We start from the raw sequence: 27,668 nt of genomic DNA on the forward strand, positions 1-27,668 counted from the left end.
ATAAAAAGAAATGCTGCTGTGTTTCTGTACTCTGTCCACTGGGGATTTGAAAATGGTGACATGGGCCAGAAGAAATTTTGTTAAGCTAGGAATAAAAAAAATATATCTGCCACCTACTACAGTCACTTTTTGCTATGACCGACATATTTGATTGAAACATTTCAGTTAGACTGTCTGATTTTTTTTTTTTAATGAGTCTGTCATTCTGTGATATTTTTATCATGAATCTTACGGCTGTGATTAATTGGATCATGTCAGAACAGGTTTGCTCGTTCTAGTCAAATTGTTTAATTAGAGGCAGGCTAACAAATACTGATAAAAAATGTCTATTCTCCAGCTCTTGGTTTATGTATTCATCTTCAGTCAGTTTAATAGATGAACTCTCACCTTGCCCAAACATTTATAGTGTTTCTGTCCATGTTAGTGACGGGATTTGACACCTTCGTTCATCACACACAGAAACTCATCTACCAGCTATGTACCGTCACGATGCGCTCCGCCACCCATTTGTTGAGACTGGGATGATATGAAATTTATTTTCCGGTTCGTCCGTAAAGCTACACTTACGTTCATCGTCTACACAAGTGCTGCCCGTGGTGGGGAAGAGTGCTCACACCTGCAGCTCTCTCTCCCACCACCAGGAAGCAGCTCCAGGAGGAGAAAAACTGCTGTACTTCAGGCATTGCGCCAGTCATTTTAAGGATGCATATTGGTCACCCAAAAATCTATAAAAACCCGGACATTATCATCAATCAATAAACAGTACCCCGGATAAAACTTGAAAATTGGGCGTCATGCTGCTTAGCTTAGCTTTTGTCAACAACTCATAGGCAGAAATGAGAGTGCTGCACAACGTAAATATTGACCCGGCCAGCACACAGTGCGCTAAATAATAAACAATAACTAAACGAAGCTTCGAGGCAGATAAATTTTCCTTGAGGAATTTCGATAATCGAGGTACTCGAATCATTCGAGGAATCGCTACAGCTATACTTGCTTCTATAATTTCTACAGCTTGATCTGTTTTCAACCTTAACATTCGTCAACTACATTTGTAGACGTGTTTGTTTCTCACCTTTGTCTGACTGTTCCACATACCTCTATGGCTTTTGATCGGAACCCACTGTCAGTGCTAAGTACATCCTAAATATTTGCATTTCTTTCAAAGTACGTATATAGGAGCAGTTTATAACAGTTTTTTTTTAATTGTGACTTTCAGCCACTGAAAAGTAGAAGTTGAATATTTTGTTCTGAAGATATCCTCTAAATGTGCACAGGAATACTTGTGGTGTTTGCAAGCATGTTATGTTATTTACACTCAGGAACACAGTGCCTTGGTTTCTTTAAGGTGACAAAAGGGATAGCCAATTGTTTTTCTGTTTATCAGAGGTGACATGACCAGTGGCGCAAATGGGCGAGGAGGCCCTGTGTTGCCATAGCTAAATATACATCCCGGACAGCTCCATAATAGGTTCCAGGAAGTTCAGTTGAAAATAAAAACAAAGCAAAATTTCTAGCTGATTGGCTTTGAAAGACCGTTTTTCCTTGCTGAATGGGAAAAATGTGGACTTCAGCATTCCATAGCCGTGATGCCAGTCCAATTGGATAGGCGCACCCTTGCATGTGCCGAACAGGACTGGAGTGAGGTTGACAGCCTGCAGAAAGCAACTTTGTGGATAAGAAAGGTCTACATTAAAACAAAATAGGGCTAATGTTCAGCTGAGCAAGCCTTTTTCTTTTTCTGTGCGACCTTTTCAGAAAACAATCTCTCCGTAAGTTTATTATTGGGGACAAATAATAAACCGTTTTCAAATCACAGGCTTAAAACAGAAGAGAGAAGCTATTACAAAAATGCAATTATTTATAACCTGCATTGCATTGCAAAGAGGTTAGCAATCACTGCACACCGACCTATAGCTCTGTTTGTCATCAGAGCAGCAATGGCAGAGTACACTTCTGCAGTTCTGTTATGCACAAAGCACAATTTATATATATATTTATATATATATATATATATATATATATATATATATATATATATATATAAATCTTTTCCTAAATGTTTTAGCTGGAGAACAGAATTATTCTGTTTTTCTAATCTTCAGAGTTTACTAATATTTCCTATGGAGCAAAACCTTCCGATACACCAGGGCAAAACAAAGAGATGGGCTCACAAGCAGGTAAAGTGTCTGTGCTCCATATGAGAGTGTGAAAGGACTCATATGTGTTTGGAGCAGAAACCCAGATCATCAGGAAGGGTTTAGTTTTAGCTACAGATGAAATGAAGTATCTGTATGCATGGAGTTGGCATGTCAGTGTTGCATCAATAATCAGTTTGTCTTCCCCAATCTTTTTCATGCTAAAGGGGAGTTTGTCCACTCCACTGTCACTACATGCATGCCCAGCATAAGGGATTGCTGCAAAGTCAGCAACACAATGCAAACGACTATCCACTTACAACATACTGGGGGAGATCCTGGATGTTGATACTTGGTGCTTCTGAAATAAGTTTGTTGCACAAATGCATTGATGTTGCCTCCCTCAGCGACATTTGTTTGACCTGCACTTTGCAGACATTTGTCAACTGCTATGCTTAAAAATTTTTGCATTTTTTCTGTTGTTTTTTTTACTGTAATCATCACTGGGCATTGGCCAGTTCATGACATAAAGGCTTGAAAATGTTCCACTTACATTTTTGATCATGTCATTCCTACATTTTAAAGCCCATTTAGTGAGGTCCCAGAGAAATAGAAGTGGTGAAGGTTTTCAGACAAAACAGCATTATTTCATATCAACGTCAGCCCAAACTTTCTTGTCAGTGCACCCCACATAATCTGTATAATGTTCAGCCACACTAGGAGTATGTTAGGTATAGTATAACAGAATAGCGTTAACAGAATATTTTCTGTATTTGACCGTTTTTTTATTTTTTTATTTTTATTTTTTTAATCAATGGAAATATTTGGTCCATCATTTTGACAGGTTATAACTCACACTCTTGACTGGTGCACATGGGCAGACATTATAGACTTTACGCAAAGAGTTCATCGCAGAGGAAGCTCATTCTAAACCTTTGGTTGAAATGGTGTGTGTAATTCCAGTTTCCAACAGAGAAGACTAAAGAGGACGCATTGTTGTGTTAATCCATTTATAGTCTAAACAGAGGAGCTGGAAATTTATCTCGAGGAAATAAATAAATCTACAGAAGTTAATTATACTGCAACATGCGCAGTGCGCTGTACAACTAATGCGGACGTGGCTCTGCTGCTGCGAAGGATTAAACTTATCTCACCCTGCGGTTTTAACAAATGGAGCTGGAAGACGTTACTCTCCCACGCCAAGAAGGAGAGTGGCACCCAGGAGCAGCGCGTCAGACGTAATATGTCCATGTCGGAGAAGCGAAACCGCACAAAAAAAAATCCTTGTAAAAGCACATGCCCGGTCCACATGCTGGGTAAAAAGCTCGCAAAGTTCAGTTGATTGGTTAGGATCAGGCAGATCCAACTGACTGATTAACTAGCGCAAATTTCTCTGCAGATGCGGACAAGGAGGAATTAGTGAGGCACTGTGCGTTTGACAGGTAAAAATAGTACATGACAGATTTTTTTTTTATGCTGTTAGTCAAAATGAGGGACAATAAAAAAGTCTAGCTTGACCTCTGAGTATAATGGAAGTTATTGTGTTTGTTCCACTGTCGATTACTAAGCAACATATTCTGAGAAACTCTTGGGGAATCAACCTCAGTATGACAGATTTTAGTGTAAGATATTTGAAGCTGGAACGTGGGGTTAAGTGTGAAAAGATTCCTTAGGACAAACGGCAAGCACCTAAGATGGTGCACTTACCATATACGTACAAATGAAGTGCTGTCTGAACAACAGTAGTTAAGGTGCTTCCGTTTCGTTAGCTTCATACTTCCCCACCCCTCTTCCTTTTGAGTTAAAAGTAAAAAAAAAACAATAAAATGTAAACCCAATGTTGGTGGAAAATTGGACTGACGAGTTTGTAAGTTTTGATTAAAGTGAGTCGCCACCCAATCCTTAAATCAGTGATGTACTCTTTTACAGCAAAACCATAAAAACTTCACAATATCAATAAATGACTAAATTTCTAGTTATTATAATTTTGTACGTAAAAGCATCATGCAGCAGCTTGCTTGTTTGAGAGGCTGCCCTGTTGGCCCCACGGTCTCTCAAAGCCATTGCCGTTACCCCATGTTAGTAGTATGGCTGACATGCAGACCCACAGGGGAGTCATTTATGACAGTTGTCGCCTTTTGTTTGTGAAGTCAACCCCGGGCCATCTCCCACTCCTCTGGACAGAGCATTTCAGTGCCCCTGTGGGGATAAACTTGATAGGCATGTTTCCCTACCATAGAGTCATGGAGGCAACAGTAACTAGAAATGTTCCCTTCTGTTGTACTGAAGTCACCATTGCTGTTATGGTTAGCCTAGCTATGTTATCATTAAGACATTTCTGTTTGAGTTTTTATACAAGTGACTTCATTCAAGCTTTTAAGATTTTATCAATTCACCCTCACCGCATAGAGCCGTTCAAAGAATCCAATAGCCAGTGAACGACACATCAACACTCAGCAGCTATGACTCAGCTTCCTCTGATCATATAAGTAATCCTGGAGTTGTTTTCTTTCCACCAGTGTCTGCAGCTTTTCTTTTGAGTATCCCAGTTTTAAGCCACTTATCCAATATTATTTTTAACACAATTCTTTGATAAGCAACTAGTAGCATCTCACTTTGAACCAACATCACGGCAAATAACCGGTCGTTTACATGCAGTATCTCGCGGACCACTAGGGGCACTCATGGACCACAAGTGGTCCGTGAGCAGTTTGAAACACTGATTTTAGAGGCTCATGTTAAAAAGGAAATCGCCTCTATAAAAGACATTTTGACATTTAATAGTCATGAAATATTAACAATACTAAGGGGGCGGAAGTACTATGCAAAGTTGACATTTTTTTATCTTTATATTTTATGTCATTCTCTCACCAGACACACCAGGAGTCTTGCTTTGATTCATTCATGCATGTTTGATAAATTCTTGAATCTCCCATGACAACTTTTCATGGGTGCCTTAACGCCTGCTCTTACAATCCTCCGCCTATTTATCCAAAGCTCCACCTTGGAGCTTCAGTCCCAAGTCCAGCTCACATGGACCACCCCTCCCCTGGTCCTCCCCCACACAGCTCCTCCAGACTGGCGGCAGCAGCAATTACGGTGCGTCCACACCAAACGCATTTTGAGTGTCTGGTTTACATTCAAAGTCTATGTGGAGGTTGCTAGTCAGGGACATTGTGACTAGCAAAACTATAGCAAAACATGTTTTTAAATTAACAACCAGCTCCTCTGTTTCTAAAAGTTCAGTTTCCTGCATTTTTATGTTTTAGTTTGAAGATTATGTGAGACCATAAACAGTTATTAAAGTATAATTAACTATCAAATAATCATGTTTTGATAGCGTTTTCTTTTTATTTTTTATATATAGCGGCTGTTTTTCAAAAATGAGAACTTGGTTGTAGAATCTTTGTTGTGAGACGATCATTGTCCATTCACTGTTTTTTTCCACAGCGGTTGCAGCGTGAGCCTCTGTGTCAGTGCGCTATTGTGTCTTGTGTGAACAAAGTCAGGTTGATCTGTACAGTGCATGGTTTCTGAAATCCCCTGCACCCCTGGGGAGTGCCATTAGTGAAGAGCTGAAGGAGTGCAGCAGGTGAAACAAATAAGGATGGAACACACACACATGCACACACACATACACACACATCCTTATGGCACAGTTTCGTCTTAGTTTTGGCTTCTTTACTTTTTTCTTCTCAGTACAGTAACTTATATTGTCTTTGTTTGTCATCAGTTTTATGATCCTCATAAACAAAATACTCACCAGTCCAGTGTTGCATTTTATAGTTCGTATTTCGTGCGTTTTTCATAAATGGTCATTTTGAGAATTTTGCCATGGTTATGAAAATGCAGCAGCTTGTGTTGTGTTACTATTGCTGTAGTTTTTGTGTTCCAACTGATAACAATTCCAATGGCTTCTATTAGTGAAATGTTTTAGAGTCCTCTTTGGACAGACTGCTGCCGTTGTTAAGACCCCTAAAGAGAGAGAGAGAAAAAAAAAGCTATGTAAAGAAAACGGGCAGTAATGAGGTTTCTGCAAAATTCCTGTGACGAGATCTCTAGTGTTCCAGCCGACCTCCAGCTGCGTCGCAGTTCTCAGCTGTTCCCTGTATTGCTGCCTGAGAGTCTCTGCCATACATCCAACCACCCGCCTTTCCGTCCTCTCTCAAAGATTTCTCTCTTTGCCAACTCGCTTTTTGGTCACTGTCGTTCAGTTCTAGAAATACAGCTGGCTAAAATTAATTCAAATGATTTCTTTTTTCTGAAATTGTCCTATATCACCTTAGTGTAAGTGCAAATGACTGGTCTGAAATGTCTGTGGTCGCCACAGATTAATTTTTACTGCGTTTGAATATTCATCAGGCGTTATTTTTAGCCATCTCAACGGAACTGGTGAAACTGAGTCAAATCTGTCCTCATTCTCAGCTCATCCTGTCTTTTTCTTTTTGGCTTGTGGTACATTTATATTCTCCTCTTCCTCCTCTTGCCCTACAGTTAAGGTGAGGTGAACGAGGATGCGTCCCTTGCCACTTGAGCCACAAAAGTCTTCCTATCAATTTTGCTGCAACTTTGTATAAAGATGCCATTCAAGTAACAATGAAAAAAAAAAACTAAACAAAACAAAATAAGTGAATTACATGGTCAGACTCAGATTAACTCATGTTTTGTACAACAACAAAAAATATATACGACGGTGTCAACTGTGGACGAAATTTTACTACGTCATCCAGCTTGGCTGAAGATGACCTGTGATAACTAGGATGGTCATATTTTTTTTATTTGCCTATCCACAAAGAATTCACTAAAAATAATTTCTAGAGATGCCGTTTTAGGGAACTTCCTCAAATTACAACTTAAACAGTGTTCAGGGTTTTCCACAGAAAACTTGAAAAGCCTGGTGGTGGGCACACCAGGGCAGTCCACCGGCAGCCCACAATGTTTATGTATTAGAAAAATGTTGTGTTGAAGTATAAAATATTACTAGAAGATGTTATTTACAATTGCTAAACACAACAATATTTCAGACAAAAAAAATTAGCCCTAATCGGAATCGGCTGGTCAGGCCTTTTAAACATCAGTAATTGTTGATCGGCCAGAAAACTGCAATCGGTGCAACCCTAGTATTTCAATTAACTTAGCTGTTTTTTTTTTACGTATGTTATGGATAAATAGAACTTGAAGCAACATGAGCCCTGAAAAAAGAATTTAAAAAGTACATTGTTTTGAAAATTGAGCTTAGACATATACACTCGCTGTACAAAACTTGACAGCCATAATACCGATTGATTAGAGCTTCTACTAGAGCTGATTTCATCAAAATTTTAGCGTGCATTTTTCGTCTTTCTTGCTGCCTCCACAACGTTGCTTTGTGTAAATACAAATGCAAAGTGTATTCTATAAGGCCCCATAAGGAAATGCTTCTCCGCAGTAGAAATTACAGCAGTCTTCCCAAACAATTTCAAAGTTTTAATTTCTCCAGGGCTTTTCAAATTGCCTGCTAAGGTTGCACTGATAAATACCAGTGAGGTCCCATGAAATGACCATGTGGAGCTCAACAGCATTGTTTCTTCCTAATTGCCCCCTTCTGCATGTGTCGGTCCTGTTCAGAAGAACACGGGGACCAAATACTGAAAATACGGATGATTGAGACGAGGGTAGAAAAAAAACGGGGGCTGTAGTGAGCTGACATGTATCAAACCTCTCCCAGCAGATGGATGAAAATATAACAGTCTTCTATATTTTTTTTGCTCAGCAGATGAACAACAGAATCCTCCCTGGATTTCATTTAGTAGTTCTGGTCTTGTTAAACCGCTGGTTTTCTCCTCAGCTTAAGAAGCCTTGGCACCACAAGTCAAGGACCCTGACTCTTAATTTAACAGCCAAAGAGGTCCCGATCAATAACCATCAGTGTTTGGTTTTGTGCCACTGCGTCAGTCAAAGAATGGGACTTTGCCTTGCTTATTGTACTCTTCACTTCTTCACTGCTGCACCCCTTCAGGAAGTGTCAAGCAACTATATGCACCGACAGCTTGTGGAGGACACAACATTAGATGAGATTCACAACCAGAAGTTTACATGCACCAAATTTTGCTGAAGTTAAGTCCGATCAAGCTTCTCTTGTTATAGGTGAGGTCAGATTTAGTTGTGTAGAAAGGGCAGCCCACTTCACTCAAGGTACCCTGGACTTTTTGATTTTTACTATTTTAAAGGTCTGGAAAAGTACAGGAAAAGCATCGGGGTATAGAAAATATACCCCTATACTACTTTCAGAGTTTGTTCTCTCTTCTTTCCTTCCTTCCTTCCTTCTTTCTTTCCTTTCTTTTTTCCATCTTTCCTTCCTTCCTTCCTGCCTTTCTTCTGTCCTTATTTTGCATATTGCAAATTTAAAGCAAATTTTCCATTAGTACATCGTAATCTATTATATTTAGTGTAATTTTTATTTGATAAATTTGTTGGAGCCTCATGTATGAATGAGATTTTATTGTCTTTTTTTTGTTTTTTTTTGTTCTTTGCTTAAACTTCCCCAGTAAAATCAGCAAAAGTGTGACCTGCAGGATCAGGGGTTTGGAGCAGTAAACTCTGCCTGATAGCCAAACTAAGACCAAAAAAGAAAAGAAAATGACATTATCAAACAGTAGTTGGATAGAGTTATGATTTAAATAGTTTGGGCTTATCTCAAGCGAAATTGGTACATGTGATTTGCAGTACAATCAAAGAGCCTGTGCATTTAAAAAAAAAAGATGAATCTGTTGCATTTTTGGGACTAACTGTGTGTCCTCTTCTGCAGAACTTTCAGATCTGGAACCCAACCTTTTCATGCGGCCGTTCCTTGAAGTTGTGCGCTCTGAAGACACCACTGGGCCGATTACTGGGCTCGCCCTTACCTCTGTAAACAAGTTTCTTTCATATGGCCTTATAGGTAAGAAACAACGACTTTGCTGATTTTTATTTTGCTGTGTTTTATTTAATGGGATTTTGTGATTTCATCTTCTAAAATTATATGTTCTCAGTGAACTTTCCTTAATCTAATCCAATGAATTATGGCAAAACATGAAAACACTACTAGTAATGCAAATACCGAATATTTTTCATAAAACTGTTTGTTTGGCATGTGTATATGCCTAACAAATAGTATTTCAAACCGGCACAAATGCAGAATGTTCATTTGCAGAATTCTGCGTTCTGCCTCAAAGCTTTAAAAAGCTTGTTTGCAAAATACACAGAAATGCAGCTATTGACTATTTTAGAGAAATTTTGTTAGATTCAATAAATTGATCAACTCTAAACTGGCCAGTTTTTGAAATTCTGAGAAAACATTTACATTGTTTGTTCACTGTTAAAAAATGATGCCTGTTGTATATTTCGCCTTCATTGAAAAGCACAGAAAACCTATTCAATTCTGACTTCAAAGCCATGATTTAACAAATGAAAATCTTCTTTTGTTAAATTATTTTACACCTCTAGAACACAACCATAGCAGCAGCTGGGCCTCACCTTGTGCGATTCTGCACTGGAAAGTGGTTCCCCTCTCCAGCTCTTACACTTCTGTTTGGTTGTTACCGCTTCTCAAAGCAGGGGCCAGTCCCAGGTGACTGCAGTGGTCGGGGTCCTCAGTGCCTGAACAGCTTCACACTTATAATGCTGGAAGCAACTGCTGCATGTGTGACGAACACCAGTGAGCCGTAACCCTGGGCCATAATGGTCCAAGATTCAAAGAGACCAAAAATGTAATATTACCAATCAATTGCTGGTCACTTTGCGCTGCTGCTGAAAAACAAAGATTTTGGAAAAAGAAAAAACAAAACAAAACAAAATAAAAAATCCAAAACATCATAATCTTATGTTTGGGGGGGGGGAAATAAATAAAGGTGAAGCCGGAAAAATCCTTCTCTTTGTGGCTCACCACTTTAATAGCAAAGCGTCTGTCTGTTTTGCTCCTCACTGACATATTCTGTTGTAGTCTTCCCTTTGCTTCTCTCTTCAGTTATCCCTCATTCAGAATCTGTGTCTTCAGCTAATTATACGGCGGTCATCTTCCTTTTCTTTTCTAAATGTGACTTTTAGATTTTATACATGAAAACATCTTACTGACATGATTTGCAATTGTTAGTCTTGAAATTCAGAATTTCTAAAAAAAAAAAAAAAAAAAATCTAGTGAGAGTAATGTCCTCTCCTATGTATGGATTGCCCATTCTCTTGTCATGAACATATACACAAAGAGAACTAAATGGAAAAACAATTATGCATTTCAAATACTGATATCAGAAACAACTTTTAATTTATTCCCAGCTCAATGAATGGTTTGATTTTTATTTCACAATCAAGTGGACATTCTGCTCTACACTATTCTACTCTTTTCCTCCTAATATCAGCCTTATGACTTACTGTACGCTCTGGATGAACATTTCCACCATCCCTCGAAGCACTTCTGCTTCATTTGTTGCCAACAGTCATAACATTTTCATATCATTTATCATTTTGCGGAAACTTAAATTTTATATTCAGTCATGTAGAATTGCAACTAACAAACTGTGTTTGAAATATTCTCTGTCATGAGGCCAGACGTTTCCACTCACTGACCACTCGCTTCTTGAAATCAGTTCTCACCGATTACACGTTTTGATACTGGCCTTCTACATACTGCAGTCTCCCTCTGCATCCAGAGTCGGCACAGCGTTCTTCCCAAGTCTTGTATGGGATGGTGCAGAGTGGATCTTTAATCCATGATCATAAACCCAGATACTTGAGGGTATCATAATCATCCTGACTTCTGCCTCACAGGACTCTGTTGTTCAGCTGAGTGCATATCCAATTCCAGTGTACATTCCTTGTACATAAGGAGAAGGATTTTTGTGATTCCCGTTGCTATCAAAACCTTGCGCATCTAACCCCCAGTGAAAGGCATTATCTTCATCTGTTTTCATAATGAGTCTATATTGAAGTGGTTGCTGGCCCTCAGAGCCATTGGAATCGGATTCATCCCAACTGGTTTTTAATGAATGTGGATTAGTTAGTTGTAGGCAAACGTATCTTCTAAGAGGGAAGTTCACCAGGTATGACTCTTGTTTTAACTGTTGTCCCCTCAATTCCTTGCAGAGTCTGACCAACCCAATTTCTAAATTCACCTCCACTTCTGTGAGGGATTTTTTTTTCAACTGTGGGAATGACAGTGATGTAGAAGACATAATTTTGATGTCTTGAAGATCTAAAATTTTTGATAGTTTTAAGCTGTGTGGAAAGAGCAAGACATATAGACTAAACAGTAAAACCACTGACTCGTAGTATGATGCTGTCTGTCTAATTGTTGCCATGCTTACGTCCACTCTTGTGATTAAAAGATGGATGAAGGGATACAATTTTCATTTTATATCAATTGAAGACTCTTGAAAGAACATGTGTACAAAATATTTTATTTATATCTGTTAAAATATTTTACTGAGTTCCTCTTGTACGAGTTTGAGATTTGACATTTACCTCCAACGGTACAGGCAGGAGGTAAAGAGGTCTGATCATGTGACCTTTCACACTAGCTACATGAAACTGATTTTGCTTAGAGTAGACGGACTATTATTTTATTTTAAAAAATTAAATTAGCTGCCAAAAAACGTCCGACAACAATTGTTGCCGGTGGGATTAAACGGGATAAGGATAATGGAATGTCAATGTGAATTTAGAGCCATTGTTCATAGATGGATAAAAAAAAAATCTTGTTTGATGTGGAAATGATTAAGAATCTTGGGTTCCTGTGGTTCATTTAATCTATCTCAGGATATACATAGATTAAAAACTCCCCAACTCCCCACGAAAGGTTCCTGCAGTGGAAATATACTTTTTGACTCATCAGGGAATATACTTTTGGCAATTATTGCAACATCGTCAAATTAGCTATAGGAGAGCAGTCTATTTATTAATGCAAAGTCTTACTTTTGCTGGCGGATCATCGGCACTGAATGTCCTTTTTACCCTCATCATGGAAATATTCACAGTTGCTTTAAGTGTGAAACAAGCATGTATAAACAGATGTTGGTTAAATGGTGTCAACTGAGTCAATGTCCCAACACCGTCCAAACAGCTGCAGTCAAAGAACCTGACATTGATATGCAGCTTGCAAGTGCAGTTGTTACTATCCAGTGAATAGATTTATTGTCGTTGTTACAGTTATTGGAAAATGCTGGTCTTAATCCAGTCATTTCATCATACCTTTTTGAATTTATTTCACTATAAATATAACTACGGTAGCAGACCATTTTTCTCTACAAATACATATACTGTGCAAACTCCCGGTATGTCTAATGAAAGTGATAGTTTGTAATTTTGGACCATATGTTAAATTGATCTGGTTCTGGTTTGAAATCAACGGTTTTGTGCCACTAAGGCTGCATACACACTGCAGGCAAATGATGCCCAAGACTTTCTCATGGCAGTCTGAACAGTCCAGTTCCAAACAAAAATCTGATTTGTGCCACACTAAATCAAATACATATCCGATAGTTTTAAAGGCCATGTTGTATTTCATCAAATTTTTTCATATATATTCACGTGAGACATGCCTCGTAACTTTCCCTCGTAACATATAAACATATTTTTAAAATTACATGCAGTAGCTATAAGTAATGGGTGAAAATTATAATTCTGAAAGAAATCTGTCAGTGAAGCATCTCACCATGAAAATGCACTGTGATATAATAGCTTTTTGAATCATAATTGAATTGTGAAGCTCTTCCTCTAGAAGACATGCCCTTCTGCTCTTGCCTGCTGCCCATTTACAAACTTCAGTTACATTTTCTGCCTTCTTTTTTAAGCATTTTCTTTCTCTGTCCTGAATATTCTCTGTTTCAGTTATTTTTTTTAGCAGACTTAAGCTGATATTTTGTTTTGTTATATAAAAATTCAGAAGTTAGTTACTCTCCAAGATTTTCCTTGCAGATTAACAATTTTTCACCCTGTAACTGTCAACTGAGCTAATATCAAGATAGAAAAAGACAGAAAATTGAAAAAGCATTAATTTAGTCAAATACTGCCATCTGCTGGCAGTATTTGACAATTTTCCTAGAATTGCCCTTGTAATTTTTTTTTTATTATTCCAGTCTCATCAACACTTTTTTCAAGCTAAAAAGGAAGAGCAACTAAGGCTTTGCTTTTGACCCAATCTCTTTTAACAGTCTTTTCTTTGTTTCTTTGTCCATATTTCCTATTGGGTCTTCATTGTTTGTGCCTGTACTGCTGACAAATCAACCATTGTTAGAAATCTTAGACCAGTGGATCAGATTCACTCTCTGAGAAAGTCATCTGCAGTTGCTTTAACCTTTCTAACCTTGTAACAATTTGTATCAAACTTATTGGTCCTTTATAGACAATTATGGAAGCCTCCTTACTTTGACATAGTATCTTGTAACTTTGAGATAGTATCTCATTATGAGACGCTATCTTGGTATTTTGAAATAATATCTCGTGTATGAGATATTATCTCGTGTATGAGTATCTCATTACGAGATAGCATCTATCTCGTTATGAGATAGTATCTTGTTATTTTGAGATACAAGATACTATCTCAAAATATTTTAAAGTAATGAGATACTATCTCAAAGTAACGAGATAGCATCACATAATGAGATGGCATCTAATAACGAGATGGCATGTAGTTATATCTCGAAATAAGGAGATATTTTGAGATACTACCTCGTTATTTCGAGATACTATCTCGTTATTTCGAGATACTATCTCGTTATTTTGAGAAAACGTTTTTTCTTAAGAGTGGCGGAAACGTGCTTCCATATAAATTAATCAGCAACAGTATTTTGTTTCATCAAATATTTTTGCATTTTGTTAGTAGACATTATTTGATTCTGTAATCTCCAGTTCGGAGTAGTTTTTCATTTTTTCACAGACCAAATACTTGCTCTTAATAGGAGGCTGAGAGTGGAACATTTAGTGAAGTTGTGTTTGGTTGGTAGTGTTTGGTTTCTACAGATTTGTAACATGCAGCTTGAGGTCTTTTAAGATGAGCTGCTCAGACCTGTCTGTTCCTTCTGACTCATGTTTAGCCCTCTGTTGACTCTGCATGAGTGCCTGAGGGGTATGTAGGCAAATGACGGCCATCGTTAGGATCCATTTCCAGGAACCATCTTTGGCTTTTACACATTGGATAAAATGAGTAAATGTGATTAGGATTTAGACAGACTACCCATGTAGAACTCTACCTGAGAAATGTTGGATTACTCCTCCACAGTTTGTGATACGATTGATTTCAAATCCCAGATTTGCGCTTTCTGCTGTTAACGGAAACAGAGGGAAGACATCCTTCATTTTAGAGCGTTAAGTAACATTTATATCCACAGTAATGAATAAAAACAACCAAAACCCCCTGGAATGCTGGACCCATCAACAGGTATGAAGTTTAAAATAAATGAGGCAGCTGCTGCTCATGTTTTCCCTGCAATATTCCTCTGGGACACATCACATCCAACTTCTTTTATGAAGCATATCTTAACTCATTATATATATATATATATATATATATATATATATATATATATATATATATATATATATATGCACACACATGGACAAAATTGTTGGTACCCCTTGGTTAATGAAAGAAAAACCCACAATGATCACAGAAATAACTTGAGTCTGACAAAGGTAATATTGAATAAAAAATGTTGCAGTGACTGAAAGTTATCAAAATGTTTGAAACATAACAGTAGTTTGCTAAATTAAATAGATTTTTTTAAATCTAGTTTTAGAGAAGTTGGGTGTCCCTTTAAACTTTATTCCACACCAATTCCTGACATTGTCGTTCTACCCGTACATCTGCTCCTCCCCTCCCCACTACTTATTAGTTAATGAGTCGCTGCTCTTAGCAGAGATGAGAAAGGAAAACAAGCTGGCTCCGGGAAAATGGCTGGGTAGCCTCTCAGATTTCCTAAACACAGACTACTGTTGCTCTGGCAGCCAATTCGTCCCAGCCTGTTTCCAACAGAAGGCCACATCTGGTCATCAGATCTCAGGCTTGGAAGCGCATTGGGGATCCACCATGTGGATGTTTGTTGTTGGGTTGGTTAGTTGGATAAGGTACTTCACAGACCAAAAGGTGTTGTTGATGACTTTGCTGCTGGGTTCAGCAGCGGACCTTGTATTGGACTGCATTGTAATGCATTCAGTGCATTACAATGCCAAATAGCTTGTATTTTCAATTCACAAGTAGATCCCATATGTTTAGAAATTAAAAAAAGTTCAAGTCTGTCTGTATGGATGTGAACTGTGATGCATCACTAGGACAAGTAAAGATAAAGAAGAGACGAACCTTAAATTTGTGAAGAATCATGATTCAGAGAACAGCTGTAAGTCTTTGCCATCTCATTGTTTTAATAATAATAAAAATAATAATACGTTTTATTTATAGGTGCCTTTTCTGATTCTCACGATTTCCTACCCTCCATCCTCATTTGTTTATTTAAATGTTTTGGTTTTGTGTTCACTGTTGCCTTAGATATTGAGCAATTAATAGTATAAATTAGCTGTTTTTGCACCAAATTCTGATACAAACCAATCACCTTCCATAGATGGTCTTTATATCTCAACTTGTTTCAATGTGCATCACTGATTCTCCCTTTCTAGTCTTTTTTTATGCATTTAAAAAGCATAAGAGGTTTCAGGCTTGAGGGTTTTTTACATTTTCTCGACTTTGGTCATGAAAATTAATTTGACTGTTCTGAACGTACAAGCCTGATCAAACTTGAAAAGGCCTTTTAAGGTCACAGTTTTGAGCGTTAAATCAAGAGCTTTCGGATTCTCTGCTCCTCCCTCTGGAGGTGTATTGTTGTTGCAGTCTAAGCTGCGCTGTAGTTATGTGTTGCATTTCTTGTCCGTTTCTAGATGCTAACCATGAGGCTGCTGCGGAGGCCATCGAGAACATGGCAGATGCAGTCACACACGCCAGATTTGTGGGAACAGACCCCGCAAGTGATGAAGTGGTCTTGATGAAAATTCTTCAGGTACATCACGTGTGTTTTACTTGCAGCAACGGTCTTCCATATCGGTGCATCCCTACTTTAAATCTGTACTGGTGGAACCAACTGTCAACACGAAATTTAGAAAACGTTACCTCCTTTTCGGCTCCTACCTGCATAGTAATGTCTGATAAATTGGAATAGAAAAGCAAGTAATGCTTTGAAATTCAAATCCATTTCCAAATATTTTAATAGTAATGAAAGTGTGCAGATATGAATGTGTTATGTGACTATCTTTAGTGAAGAACCCGACTTTTACTTCCACCTACAGCTGGTAGTAAGTGGCCAGTGGGGTTGCATGGTCCACTGAGAGTTTGGACCTTTGGATTAAAATGCTATGTCATTTGTATTTAAACTGCATGTTGAAATTCATGCAGTTTGCCAAGTCAGCTCCTTTTGCTCACTTTTTAACATCTCTGTTTTTATACTCTACACAAACCTTCGGGTAACTCTTTATAGCCACACAAATCTTGGTAATACCACAGAGAGCAGAATCTTTCACTAGACTCTGCCACTGCTGGAAGCTAGTTCTAACTGGAATGTGGTCTTTTTCTTTTGTGCTTGTTTAGGTCCTCAGGACTCTGCTCCTGACTCCAGTAGGGGCCCATCTGACCAATGAGTCGGTGTGCGAAATAATGCAGTCCTGCTTTAGAATCTGCTTTGAGATGCGCTTAAGTGGTGAGTTTGTCAGAAAGTCGTCAAACACTCCTATGATGTAATTCAGTACATCCAACTGATTTGCTAATAATTTGGTAACCTTTGTTAGAATTATTTTTTTTTTTCATGGTAGGATATAATGTCATTTTGTTTGGTGCTTATGCCTTTTTCCCATTCTGCTTGAAGAACTCCTGAGAAAGTCTGCAGAACACACACTGGTTGATATGGTTCAGCTGCTGTTTTCCAGGTAAACGTTTGTCTAAGTTAATATTCCATGAGGGTATAGATGGGTATTGTGTTTATAGTTTTCCTTTACAGCCACCATTTCTGATTCAATCTATTGCAATTAGCAGACGTTTATTTATTAACCAGCTTCTTGTTTTGGTCGACCAATCAGTAGAGAATTATTATTCAAAGGGCAGTTCAAAACTCGATGATGTCTCATCACAATCTTTTTCAGTTTTGAATTAAAGGTTGAAAGATCTTTGCATGGATGTCTCTAAGGGCTTGTTGAGCATTCATATAGTTGTTCCCTTGTTAGCTGGGGCAGCGAGTCAGTGATTCATCAGTGGCATTACATAACACCCCCCGCCCCCCAACCCAGATTGCCTTTGAATTCAGCTTCTTTTCACCTCTGCTCTTTGGCAGAGGATTTATCACAAAGTGGGGGGTCCACTCCACTCCATCCCAGTTTTTCCTTTGTTTTGCTTCTTTCTGTTTTTTTTTTTCCTGTTTTTACTTGAAACCCAATGCCGCCTTGTGTACATCAGCATAGTGCGGACTATTTCCTTCATTATTTTCGCTCTTATCTTTTTCTCAGTCCTGACATATTGCTCTCTTTTCCCCGCCCACTTGCCCAGTGATTGTGAATAATAGAGATGTGAGTTTGCACGGGCTGCACTCTCACTCTAATAACGCTGGATAATGAGCAGCAGGTCTCCTCAGCTTTTGGGAGGAGACTTCAATTGCCTGCTGAAAGTATTAGGCATGTTAATCTGTTGTGCCCACAGATCATCCTATAATACTGCTTGAAAGACAACACTTTATTACTATGGAGTTAATGTCAGGGGGGGGGGTTACAGGCGCCTGCTTAGAGTGTGTGTGTGTGCATGCCCACCCGGGTGTGACATCTCATTTTTCAGCTAAGCTTTAGTGTCTACAGAAACCTAGTGTCACACATGCACTTATTTTAGTGTGACTTCAGAAAGTAATGCAGAGGTTTGATTGGCTCTCCTGAAGATCCTGGGGTTCCCACCGTGAGATTAGCTTTGCAGCAACTTAGAGGAACATTTGCAGATTATTTGTTTAATTTTTAACCAAAATAGGAGTGTAGTTTAGAAGGATTTGTTATGAAAAATGTCTCTGTAGTTATAAGTATATCACTCATTAGCAACATTTAACATAAAAAAAAAATCACTTTTCATTTTTTGTTCATTGGGCGGTTCACATGTTTAGAAGCAGGTCGTCATGGGTTGGGTTGATCAATCTTCCACTATTGTCAATATAATGTCAATTTAATAATCTCATAAAATACATTTTGATGAATATCACAAAGGCAGTTGAAAATGTAGGAAAAGCAGAAAATTGTACATAATCACTTCCATGGTGTACAAAAATATTTGCAACTTGGAGGAAGGAGCAACTGCCTTTTTTATGTGTACAGGTGACACAATGATATCAAGATTGAACAAGTAGTTTAGAGAATTTAAATTCTGTTCTGAGAAATGCACCAAAGAAACTGAGAAAAACTAAAACAACCTATGTATAACAAGGCATAAAATTGAGAAAGGTAAATGGAACTATTTCTAATTTTAGGAATTAGTGGTAGCAACACAGAGGGCTGAGAGTGAGCTGGATGGTCCCCTGGGGAAAGGGATGATCTGGATTAGTCAAAAATGTATATTCAGTAAATGGATGAATATACATTTTCAGTTAGGGCTGAGTGAACAATCAATTTTACAGATAAACCAATCAATCAATCAGATAAATTAAATTTTAGGAAAAAAAAAAAAATTTCAAGGTGTCCCCCAAAAACCTTGATAGCCCGGTGGTTGGGGATTAGGGCAGTCATTCATCCAGCGGCCCGTCGTGTTTTTGAGTTTAAAAATGTTTGAAGTTGACAGGAAGTTTGAAAATGTCACTTGATAATTATGTGCTATTGAAAGATTGAATATTAATACCTGAACACCAACTATAGAATCTTTAAAAAAAAAATGCTAACATTTTAAAAAGACTAAAATAAATAAACAATGCTTAGCCTGGTGGGAGCACAAGTAAAGCCTGGTGGCCCACCAGGCTTATAATACACTGGGGAAAACCCAGATTTTTTTTTTTTTTTTTTTTTTTCTTAACCAATGCAATGCATTGTTCCAGCGTGACATCATCCCGCCCAGGCCCTATTACCTTGCCTTATAGCTTGTAATGATTGAGACTTTGAATTCAGGTCGCTTCCGAGAAGAGAAGTATTTGTGATAAAAAAAACAATAAAAAAAAAAAAAACAGAAGAAAAAAAAATCAACTGGTAGGAATTGGCTGAGATTTTATTTTTAAGCCATATCATTCAGCCATAGAATACATTAATGAAAAATGTGAAAATGAATATGACATCATTTTTGGGGGCAGTAGAAATTATTGCTGCGTTCCAAATAAAAGCAATTCAATCATAAAATGTTTTGGTAAAATGCTGTTTCTGTAGCTGAGCCCAACAAGGCTTGAATCTCCCTCCTAGAGGAAACTATCTGTATCATGCTGAAATATAATGATGACCTTTGCTGTTGTACACTCTAATGAAAAAGATTTTTGTCAAAAGATGTTTAAAATCTCAATGCATCCACTGTGCATCAAAAAATGTAAAGTGGATGCATTTTATCATTGGTTTCATTGTTTTTTCTAAGCTTTGTTTTGCATCAACCTTGAGCTTATTTCAATATTTAATAAACTAATAAACTCTATTTCAACTATTTGTCTTTGTAGACTCCCCCAGTTCAAAGAGGAGGCAAAGAGTTATGTGGGCACCAACATGAAAAAGGTAACATGACTAAGATGCTAAAATTTGATTTGCTTGCACATGTTTCACTTATTTTTTCTTGTGTGCACCTTTCTCTCTCTCTCTTTTTTTTGTTTCCATGGTGGTTTATGTGGCTGTGTAGTTCAGTTAACTATTGTTTAATAAGCTGGGAAAGATGAATGCTGTACATAATAAAACATCCCAGTATTCAGATATTGGTAAATTAATCTACCCGTTTTCATAAATTACTAAAAGTGTGGCTATACTGTTCTTTTACACTCTTTTATGAACGTACAGCTCATGTCAGCTTTCCACTAACGTGCTCCTGTCACTTTATTTAAGCTCGGATTAATTCTAACAATTTCCAAACGGTGGTTTATGAGGTACTTGAGGGTGCTCTGCTTTGCTTTAAAGTGTTTAATTGTTCCAGTTGATAAAAATAATTCTTGTAAACATTCATCAACTAGGAAATGGAGATCAAATGCTTAGTTTTCATTTAAACCTCAAAATAAGACAATCAGGGCAGCTTGGGTATTAATTTGCATAACTATAAATAATTGCTTAGGGCAGTTGCTAATAAAACTAGTAATTTAGATCAAATGTACCCAATTCAATGCACCATCTAATTATCAGGAAAATAACAGCAAAATAGTTGAGTGTTAGTTAGTGTCTTCAAATGTGGGCCTGACCAGGTTTAGGTATTAAAACAACAATAGATGAAGGATTAAGTTCAGCTCTGGCATTCAAACAACAAGACACTTACACATGTTATGAACACAATTTAGAGTTTATTAACACAGAGATTTCTTACAGTTAGGCATTTAAATAGTCAACTAAACTATTAACAGCAGTGTAAGTAACTGTTGTACCTATCAAATTTGAATATTACAAATTAATGTAGAGTTGAGGTGACAAAAGCAGATTTGTGTGATTATTGAGAAGCAGTCGAAATTGAGATGCACTTTTTTTCACTCGGGTTTTCTTTGAACACTCAAGGATGTCTCTGCTGGGGGTGCACCGATTTATCGGCCAGCTGATTTACCGCCGCAGATTTCCTTAATTTTGAGAGATCGGTGATCAGCCGATACTTGTATATGAAGCAGATCTTATCTACCGATCTTATCTACCTCAGCAAAGGCCTAAAAAATCAACCGCTGACCTCTTCTGCTTTCCTATGGGAGAGGTTTGACTGATAGACCGGCCCACCATATCAACAGATATGACCACCAGGTTATATCTGCACATTTGCAGTTAATAATTGTCACCCCACTGTTGCCCACTCAGTGACCTTTCTTGCTATACTTAGCGACATTTTAGATGGAAAAAAAAAAAAAATAGCATCGGCCAAAATCAGAGTCAGCAGGTCAGGCTTTATAAAGATCGGCGATAGGCCAAAAAAACTGCCATCGGTGCACCACTAGTCTCTCAACTAACAGCTCCACTATCAATAACGCTTCACTTCTTTAGACCATAGTCAGTTGAAAAAATTGCAAATACTCACTTCCTCTCTCTTATACCCACATAACTGATTCTAATGTTTAGTGTAGATCTCTGTTTTCTGGGAAGTGGCCACTATGAGAGATGTTTAGATGAATAAAGTATTTATCTGACTTCAGTTCTTCATTGCCTTTTTACGTATCTACTGCATTTCTTGTTCCCTGCTGGTTGGACAGTCTGCAGTGTATCCTTGTTGTGTGCTTTGCTCCAAACCCTTCACCCAGTTTGGAATCTGAACTTGTCCTCCCATGCATGAACCGTCCTGCTTAAGCATGACATATGTTGGCTTATGAAGTGTTTTGTCACTAATCATGGGCACCTGCCTCCTCCTTTTCTCTTCTGAGGCTTACAATATCTTGTGGAAAAACAAACGTGTTCAGGTAAGGGAAATGGCTTAAGTTGCTAGTAATGGGAAATCTTTTTGGGTGAAAACTTTTCCCTGCTGTTTCAGAAATCTCAGGGTGAAGTCATTCTCTCCCATCTTTATATTTATGCGCTATTGTTAACTTTTTTTCTCTTTACTAAAATCCTTCAGGTTTGCATCAACGGTGAAAGGAAAGTTAACCCTCTTGCTTATATAGTGTAGAATCAAATGTAAATACAATACAATGTAGATAGCATCCTCAAATATCAGAGCTTAAATTTGCGATACAGCAGGAGTAAGGATTTAACCAGTTAGTCATTCAACATCAATTTAGATTCAAGGTAAGACTCATTTTTGGTTGTCACATTTTCTCTGCCAGCTTTCTGTCATGGTTCATAAATAGGCGGCAGGCGCCCCCTAGTGGAACAAATAAATTGTTAGAAAAACAAAAAGTACATGTAAAACCCTAAACAATTATCCACAACTACGATTATGAAGAAATTCACATTAGGTTACCGGTCTAACAAACTACAGCAAAGATGAACAATTTAAGACCTGTTGAAAATGTACAAATATACTGAATACCTCATTCTTTTTAATGGAATATGCTTTTTCTGATAACTGCACAGTACTTATCTCTAAGCTGTACACATTCAGACCTCCAGATTTCCTCTACTTGGAAGACTGGCAGCTGTCTGCTTACGAAAGGTTATTTACATTTTTATAAGGAAAAAAAAAAAAAACTTTTTTGCTGTGAAACTACAATGTGTAGAAATTTAGTACATAAAATTGGAAAATTAGGTATGAGGTAAAATTGTGCTTCCAGTATCATGCATCAAAAGGCAGTAGTGATATTTATTCACAACCATAACTGTACAGTAAGTATTTAAGTATTTTCTGAATAAAATACTTACTGTAGAATGATGGATTCAAGTATTTTGGAAACAGCCTTATAATCTTCCCAGATTGACAGAAAGCAACCATTTCTTATCTTAGGTTGTTGCTTATGTCTTTTTTTTTTTGTCATATTGTTTACACACACTAGTTCTCTCTGTATTTTTTTTTCCAGTGGTGCTGATTATCAGTGCATCAGGACATTGCTGCCTGTTTTCCTCCTAAGTCCTTTGGAGGCAGCAACAGTCTGCTTCCCTCACACCTTTCCTATATCGGCTTTCTTTATTTGAATAAATAATACTGACATGTGGATGTGGATTCTGTTTATTTTTTTGTAAATTCAAAGTCATTTTTAATATTAAATGTAAAACCCTGCAATGACGTTTTGCTGAATTTCAACATTTAGCTTCAACTTAATCTTCCAATCAGGTTTCACATCATCTTACTGATTTTAAAAAACGCCTGTTGGGTCCGAAGCTCATTCACTCTTGCTCACATTTGCTTCTGTTGATTTCCGAATAGGTTTAAGAGAGGAACTATCTGCAGCTTTCATTTATAGCAGTGGTGACCGGCATCCTGCATGTTTTAGTTCTCTCCCTGGTGGTAGTAACAACCTTTTCAGCATGTCAGTGTTCTTCTTAGGCCTCCAATGAGCCATCATTAGATCCAGATGCGTTAAACCAGTGCGAGAACTAAAACACGGAGGATGCCGGCCCTCGAGGACCGACTTTGGGCTCCACCGGTTTCTAGTAATCAGCCAGCAGCCATGCTTGAAAAGGTTTCATTCTTTCAATTTAATTGTGTTTAGTTGAAAATGCGTGCTGGAGGAATGAGTGAGTCATCCAAATGGAAGAAGCAGAAGCGTTCACCACGACCTCCTCGTCACATGGTCCAAAGTCCCTCTGACCCCGGCGGCTCCAGCACCCTCAGCAACAACCTCTCAGGTCAGTAGCAGCAGTCGATGCTTTTAGGGCTTTTTATGAAATAAAATCAGGTCAGTTTCTAATGTCATGTCAATTCCTTGTAAAACATGGATTAGGACATAATATGCAAGATTAACAAAATACAACCAAAATAATAAATGGTAAATTAATTTGAGAAGGATGTATTATGGACATTGCCTGTGGTGGTCAGCTGACTTCCTGCCTTACTCTTATCCTAGGTGGAGTCCCGTTCATTGAACAAGGGTTTTCCAACTCCAGCCTTGCCACGTCGGACAGCGCCGGCTCTTCCATATCCAGCCCCACAGCCACGGACAGTGGCCTGGATGCCGGCTCCAAAGCCACCTCCAGGGAAGACCTTTCTGACTTGGAACAATCCATTCCATCTGCAAGCTCCTCTTGCACCGTTACCTCACTACCTGGCTCTGAGTCTGGCTCTTCACACAAGCAGGTGGATTATTTACCTCCATTGGTTGAACTGTAAAAGCATGCTGCATTCTGTTTTCTGCGGAACTGACCCGTTCGATGTCCCATGTTCCGTCCAGTCTGAGGGCGGGCAGGTCGAAGTGGCTCAGGCTGCGTCCGTAGATTCCATCCCTGAAGTTGTGGACGACAAAGACTCCGTTCCTGATCATTCGGATGCCACCTCTGTTCATGACATGGACTATGTCAATCCTCGCGGAGTCCGGTTTACGCAGTCCACACAAAGAGACGGTAGGGAGACGTGCCATGACTCTTAAATCGGACGCTTTTTGTAAATGTGTGTTTTGTATTCATTTAAAGTATCCGACTGCTCTGCTTTTTCTCTGTAACACCAATGACAGTTGATCGTTTTCAGCCAGTTTTTTGTTTCTTTTAAATATTTTATCTTCCTATTCCCCGTTTTTGTGCAGGAGTCGCACTTATTCCTTACGGCCTTCCATGTCTAAGGGAGCTTTTTCGATTTCTGATTTCACTGACCAATCCTCATGACCGCCACAACACTGACGCTATGATACAAATGGGGCTGCAGCTTCTGACTGTAGCCCTGGAGTCTACATACGTTGTTAATTACCAGTCTTTACTAGTCCTGGTTAAAGACGAGCTCTGCAGGCATCTATTTCAGGTAGGAAAAAACAATTATACATTTGTGTGTGTGTGTTTTTTTTCTTTCTTGTTGAAAGAACTGTGGCATATTTTCCCCTCTGCACACAATAACGCTTTTGCTAATCATTTGAAACAATGATACTTGAGCTTTATGCTGTTTGTTTAATGCATTTAGAAGTATAATTTGTGTATATTTTTTGATAGTTAATGATAAACATAATTTTATTTTGAGATTAATGAGCTGGAAACAAGAACAGGGTCATTACATCAACATGGTGGGATGACGCGTGATCTGTGTTGCAGCTATTGAGTGTGGAACGTATGAACCTCTTCGCTTCCTCCATGCGAGTTTGCTTTTTGCTTTTTGAAAGCATGAGAGAACATTTAAAGTTTCAGCTGGAGGTAATTGTCTTCACTACTTCTTTTTTTTTTTTTTTCCCCAGTTGTTGAACGTCATATAAATAGACTTTTGGCATTCTTTTTCTTGAGCTTTGCTCAACAAACTAACAAACGGTTTGCTGACTTCTCAGATGTACTTGAAGAAGCTAATGGACATTATCACATCAGAGAACACTAAGATGCCATATGAAATGAAGGAAATGGGTCTAGAGGCCTTGGTCCAGCTCTGGAGGATCCCCAGCTTTGTGACTGAGCTGTACATTAACTACGACTGTGACTTCTACTGCTCAAATCTGTTCGAAGACCTCACCAAGCTGCTCTCCAAGGTAACGTCTGTCTTTATTTATTTATTTGAATGGTTGCTTTAATTCATTTATTAATTTGTTTGGCTATTCACAATTTTACATTTGGTTGTCTCTTTTTTTATTCATTTGTTCAGCCAGATATAAGAATTGTGTAGGTATGAATTTGAAGTTTTTTAGATTCAAGAAGGACTGAAGCCATCCTTGCAAGAATGGAATGTTGCTTAGTAGCAGAAATTAAATATGCTTAATGGCATTTCCAGGGTTAAGTTAATTTTAAAAACAAGATGCTCTTTAGATAGGATATAAATATATATATATATTTAAATTGTTTAAAGGGCTTTTATTTGTATTTTACATTTATTGGTTGTCAACACCAATAAATGATCCAGCTTACTTCTAAATAATAGCCATTGTGTGAGAATCAAACAGACTCATTTTTAAATGAATTGTCAGCTGATGTGGAAATTTTCCCTTCATTGTTCAAAAATACTAATTCACTACACTCCAACCTGCTTTTGCTTTATTTGTGTGTTGTTTTCTACCTGCTGTGTCTGACCAGGGGCTTGTCTTTCAGACCACTTTTCACATTTGTAGTTTTTGTTGTTGTTGCCTTTTCAGAATGCGTTTCCTGTGTCGGGTCAACTCTACACCACTCATCTGCTGTCACTGGAGGCCCTGCTGACAGTGATTGACAGCATTGAAGGCCACTGCCAGTCCAAGGTAGTAAACAACTCGACTCAGCAGAACCAGTCAGACACACTACTGGCAGACGAAGAAGGATCCACTTCGAATGGAACGGACTTAACAACTGGTATCACGTTGCGTTTGCTCCATCGTTGCCATTACAATTACTGATGGAAAGTAAATATCTGTATAAATTATTATTCGTATAACGCGAGACGCAAAATATTTCTTCAGATCTTAACGGCAAAGGCAGCCCTAATAATTCTCCTAAAGCGGCAAACGCGTCAGGATATCCTCCTACCAGCGGTTACCTAATGGCTGAGAAGATGAAACTGGGTCGGGAGGATCAAGGAGACACTGATACCGGTGATGTTCAAATCCAACAAAAACCTCCTCCTTTAAAGCATTTTGTGAGAATTTGATTGGGGAGTTGATCCGTTTTCTTTGCTTCAACAGAGAAGAAAGCACCAAAAAAGCCTCCCCGCTTCTCTACGTGTTTACCCGAGTCACTGGAGTTGTTGGAAATTAGAACCAAGAAAAAAGTAAATGATTTGGATTCATTTGGATTTTTTTTCTTTTTCTTTTTTTAACATTACATCCAGATTTAGAATAAAAACTGTGTGGGACCTGTCTTGTGCTTAGCTTCTTATCACAGGCACAGAGCAGTTTAACCAGAAGCCTAGGAAAGGAGTCCAGTTCCTTCAGGAGAAAGGCCTGCTCAGCGACCCGTTGGACACCAAGCAGGTGGCGCAGTGGCTCAGAGAAAACCCCCGTCTGGACAAAAAGATGATCGGGGAGTACATTAGCGACCGCAAGAACATGGAACTCCTGGACAGCTTTGTGAAGTACTGTGAACTATCATACGTGTTTGTTGTCATTTCATGCATCAATAAGGTCTCTCTCTAACACAGAGCTTTTTGGTAGTACGTTCACCTTCCAGGGTCTCCGTATTGACGAGGCCTTGCGGCTCTATTTAGAGGCCTTCAGGCTTCCAGGAGAGGCTCCAGTAATTCAGAGGCTGCTGGAAACTTTTACAGACAACTGGCATGTAAGTCTTACTTAGCTTCCTATTTGCTGCATCATGTTCCATTTTACCTGAATTAAAAAAAAAAAAAAAAAAAACTAATGCGAAAGGTGCCACATCTTAACTAGTGCCTTGATGGAGGGGAAAAAAGACATAAATTAAGATGACCAGATTACTTAATTATCCATTTTATGTAACAGCTCCTGGTTTGACATTGCGATTCACATTTTAAATCAGCCTTTATGGGGAATTGTGCTTCTGGAGTTGTATTTGAACAACAACAAAAAAATAATGTTTGTTTGTGCAATAAACAAGTTGTTGATGAATCAAGATTTATCGTTTACATAAGAACTGTTCTCAACTGTGTATCATTTTCTGATGGTGTAAAAATACCATTAGTAATTTTCAACTGTGTATATATGTATATTTTCAGAAAGTCAACGGTTCCCCTTTCATGACCAATGATGCAGGCTTTGCTCTGGCTTATGCTGTGATTATGCTGAACACTGATCAACACAACCACAACGTTCGAAAGCAGAACATCCCCATGACCGTAGAGGTAAGTGACTCTACAGTCGCAGTGAAGCGAACTCACCCCACGTTCCTGCCTATTGTTTTATGGTAGTGGTTTTCATGGTGTAGCAGTCTCCTGGATCTGCT

The 27,668-nt window shown here is 38.3% G+C and overlaps 1 protein-coding gene across 3 annotated transcripts in view; it reads left to right on the forward strand.

Moving 5' to 3' along the window:
* gbf1 (golgi brefeldin A resistant guanine nucleotide exchange factor 1) overlaps nt 1-27,668 on the forward strand; it is a 53,427-nt gene that overhangs the window by 11,825 nt on the left and 13,934 nt on the right. For 2 of the 3 annotated variants that reach the window (XM_014984853.2, XM_014984854.2), the window contains exons 4-20: nt 8,926-9,057; nt 16,017-16,135; nt 16,720-16,828; nt 16,994-17,054; nt 19,781-19,835; nt 23,378-23,513; nt 23,732-23,961; nt 24,056-24,224; nt 24,404-24,615; nt 24,900-24,998; nt 25,127-25,321; nt 25,919-26,111; nt 26,219-26,350; nt 26,441-26,526; nt 26,627-26,829; nt 26,909-27,032; nt 27,442-27,567. In XM_014984853.2, the coding sequence (XP_014840339.2) occupies nt 8,926-9,057; nt 16,017-16,135; nt 16,720-16,828; nt 16,994-17,054; nt 19,781-19,835; nt 23,378-23,513; nt 23,732-23,961; nt 24,056-24,224; nt 24,404-24,615; nt 24,900-24,998; nt 25,127-25,321; nt 25,919-26,111; nt 26,219-26,350; nt 26,441-26,526; nt 26,627-26,829; nt 26,909-27,032; nt 27,442-27,567 (2,381 nt within the window). Of the gene's footprint in view, nt 1-8,925; nt 9,058-16,016; nt 16,136-16,719; nt 16,829-16,993; nt 17,055-19,780; nt 19,836-21,655; nt 21,692-23,377; nt 23,514-23,731; nt 23,962-24,055; nt 24,225-24,403; nt 24,616-24,899; nt 24,999-25,126; nt 25,322-25,918; nt 26,112-26,218; nt 26,351-26,440; nt 26,527-26,626; nt 26,830-26,908; nt 27,033-27,441; nt 27,568-27,668 lie in introns of all 3 variants that reach the window. The other variant, XM_014984851.2, reaches the window with a different exon arrangement.

The sequence above is a fragment of the Poecilia mexicana genome, unplaced genomic scaffold (genome assembly GCF_051168715.1).
Source record: "Poecilia mexicana isolate PSO_F unplaced genomic scaffold, ASM5116871v1 scaffold_15, whole genome shotgun sequence".
NCBI lineage: Eukaryota > Metazoa > Chordata > Actinopteri > Cyprinodontiformes > Poeciliidae > Poecilia > Poecilia mexicana.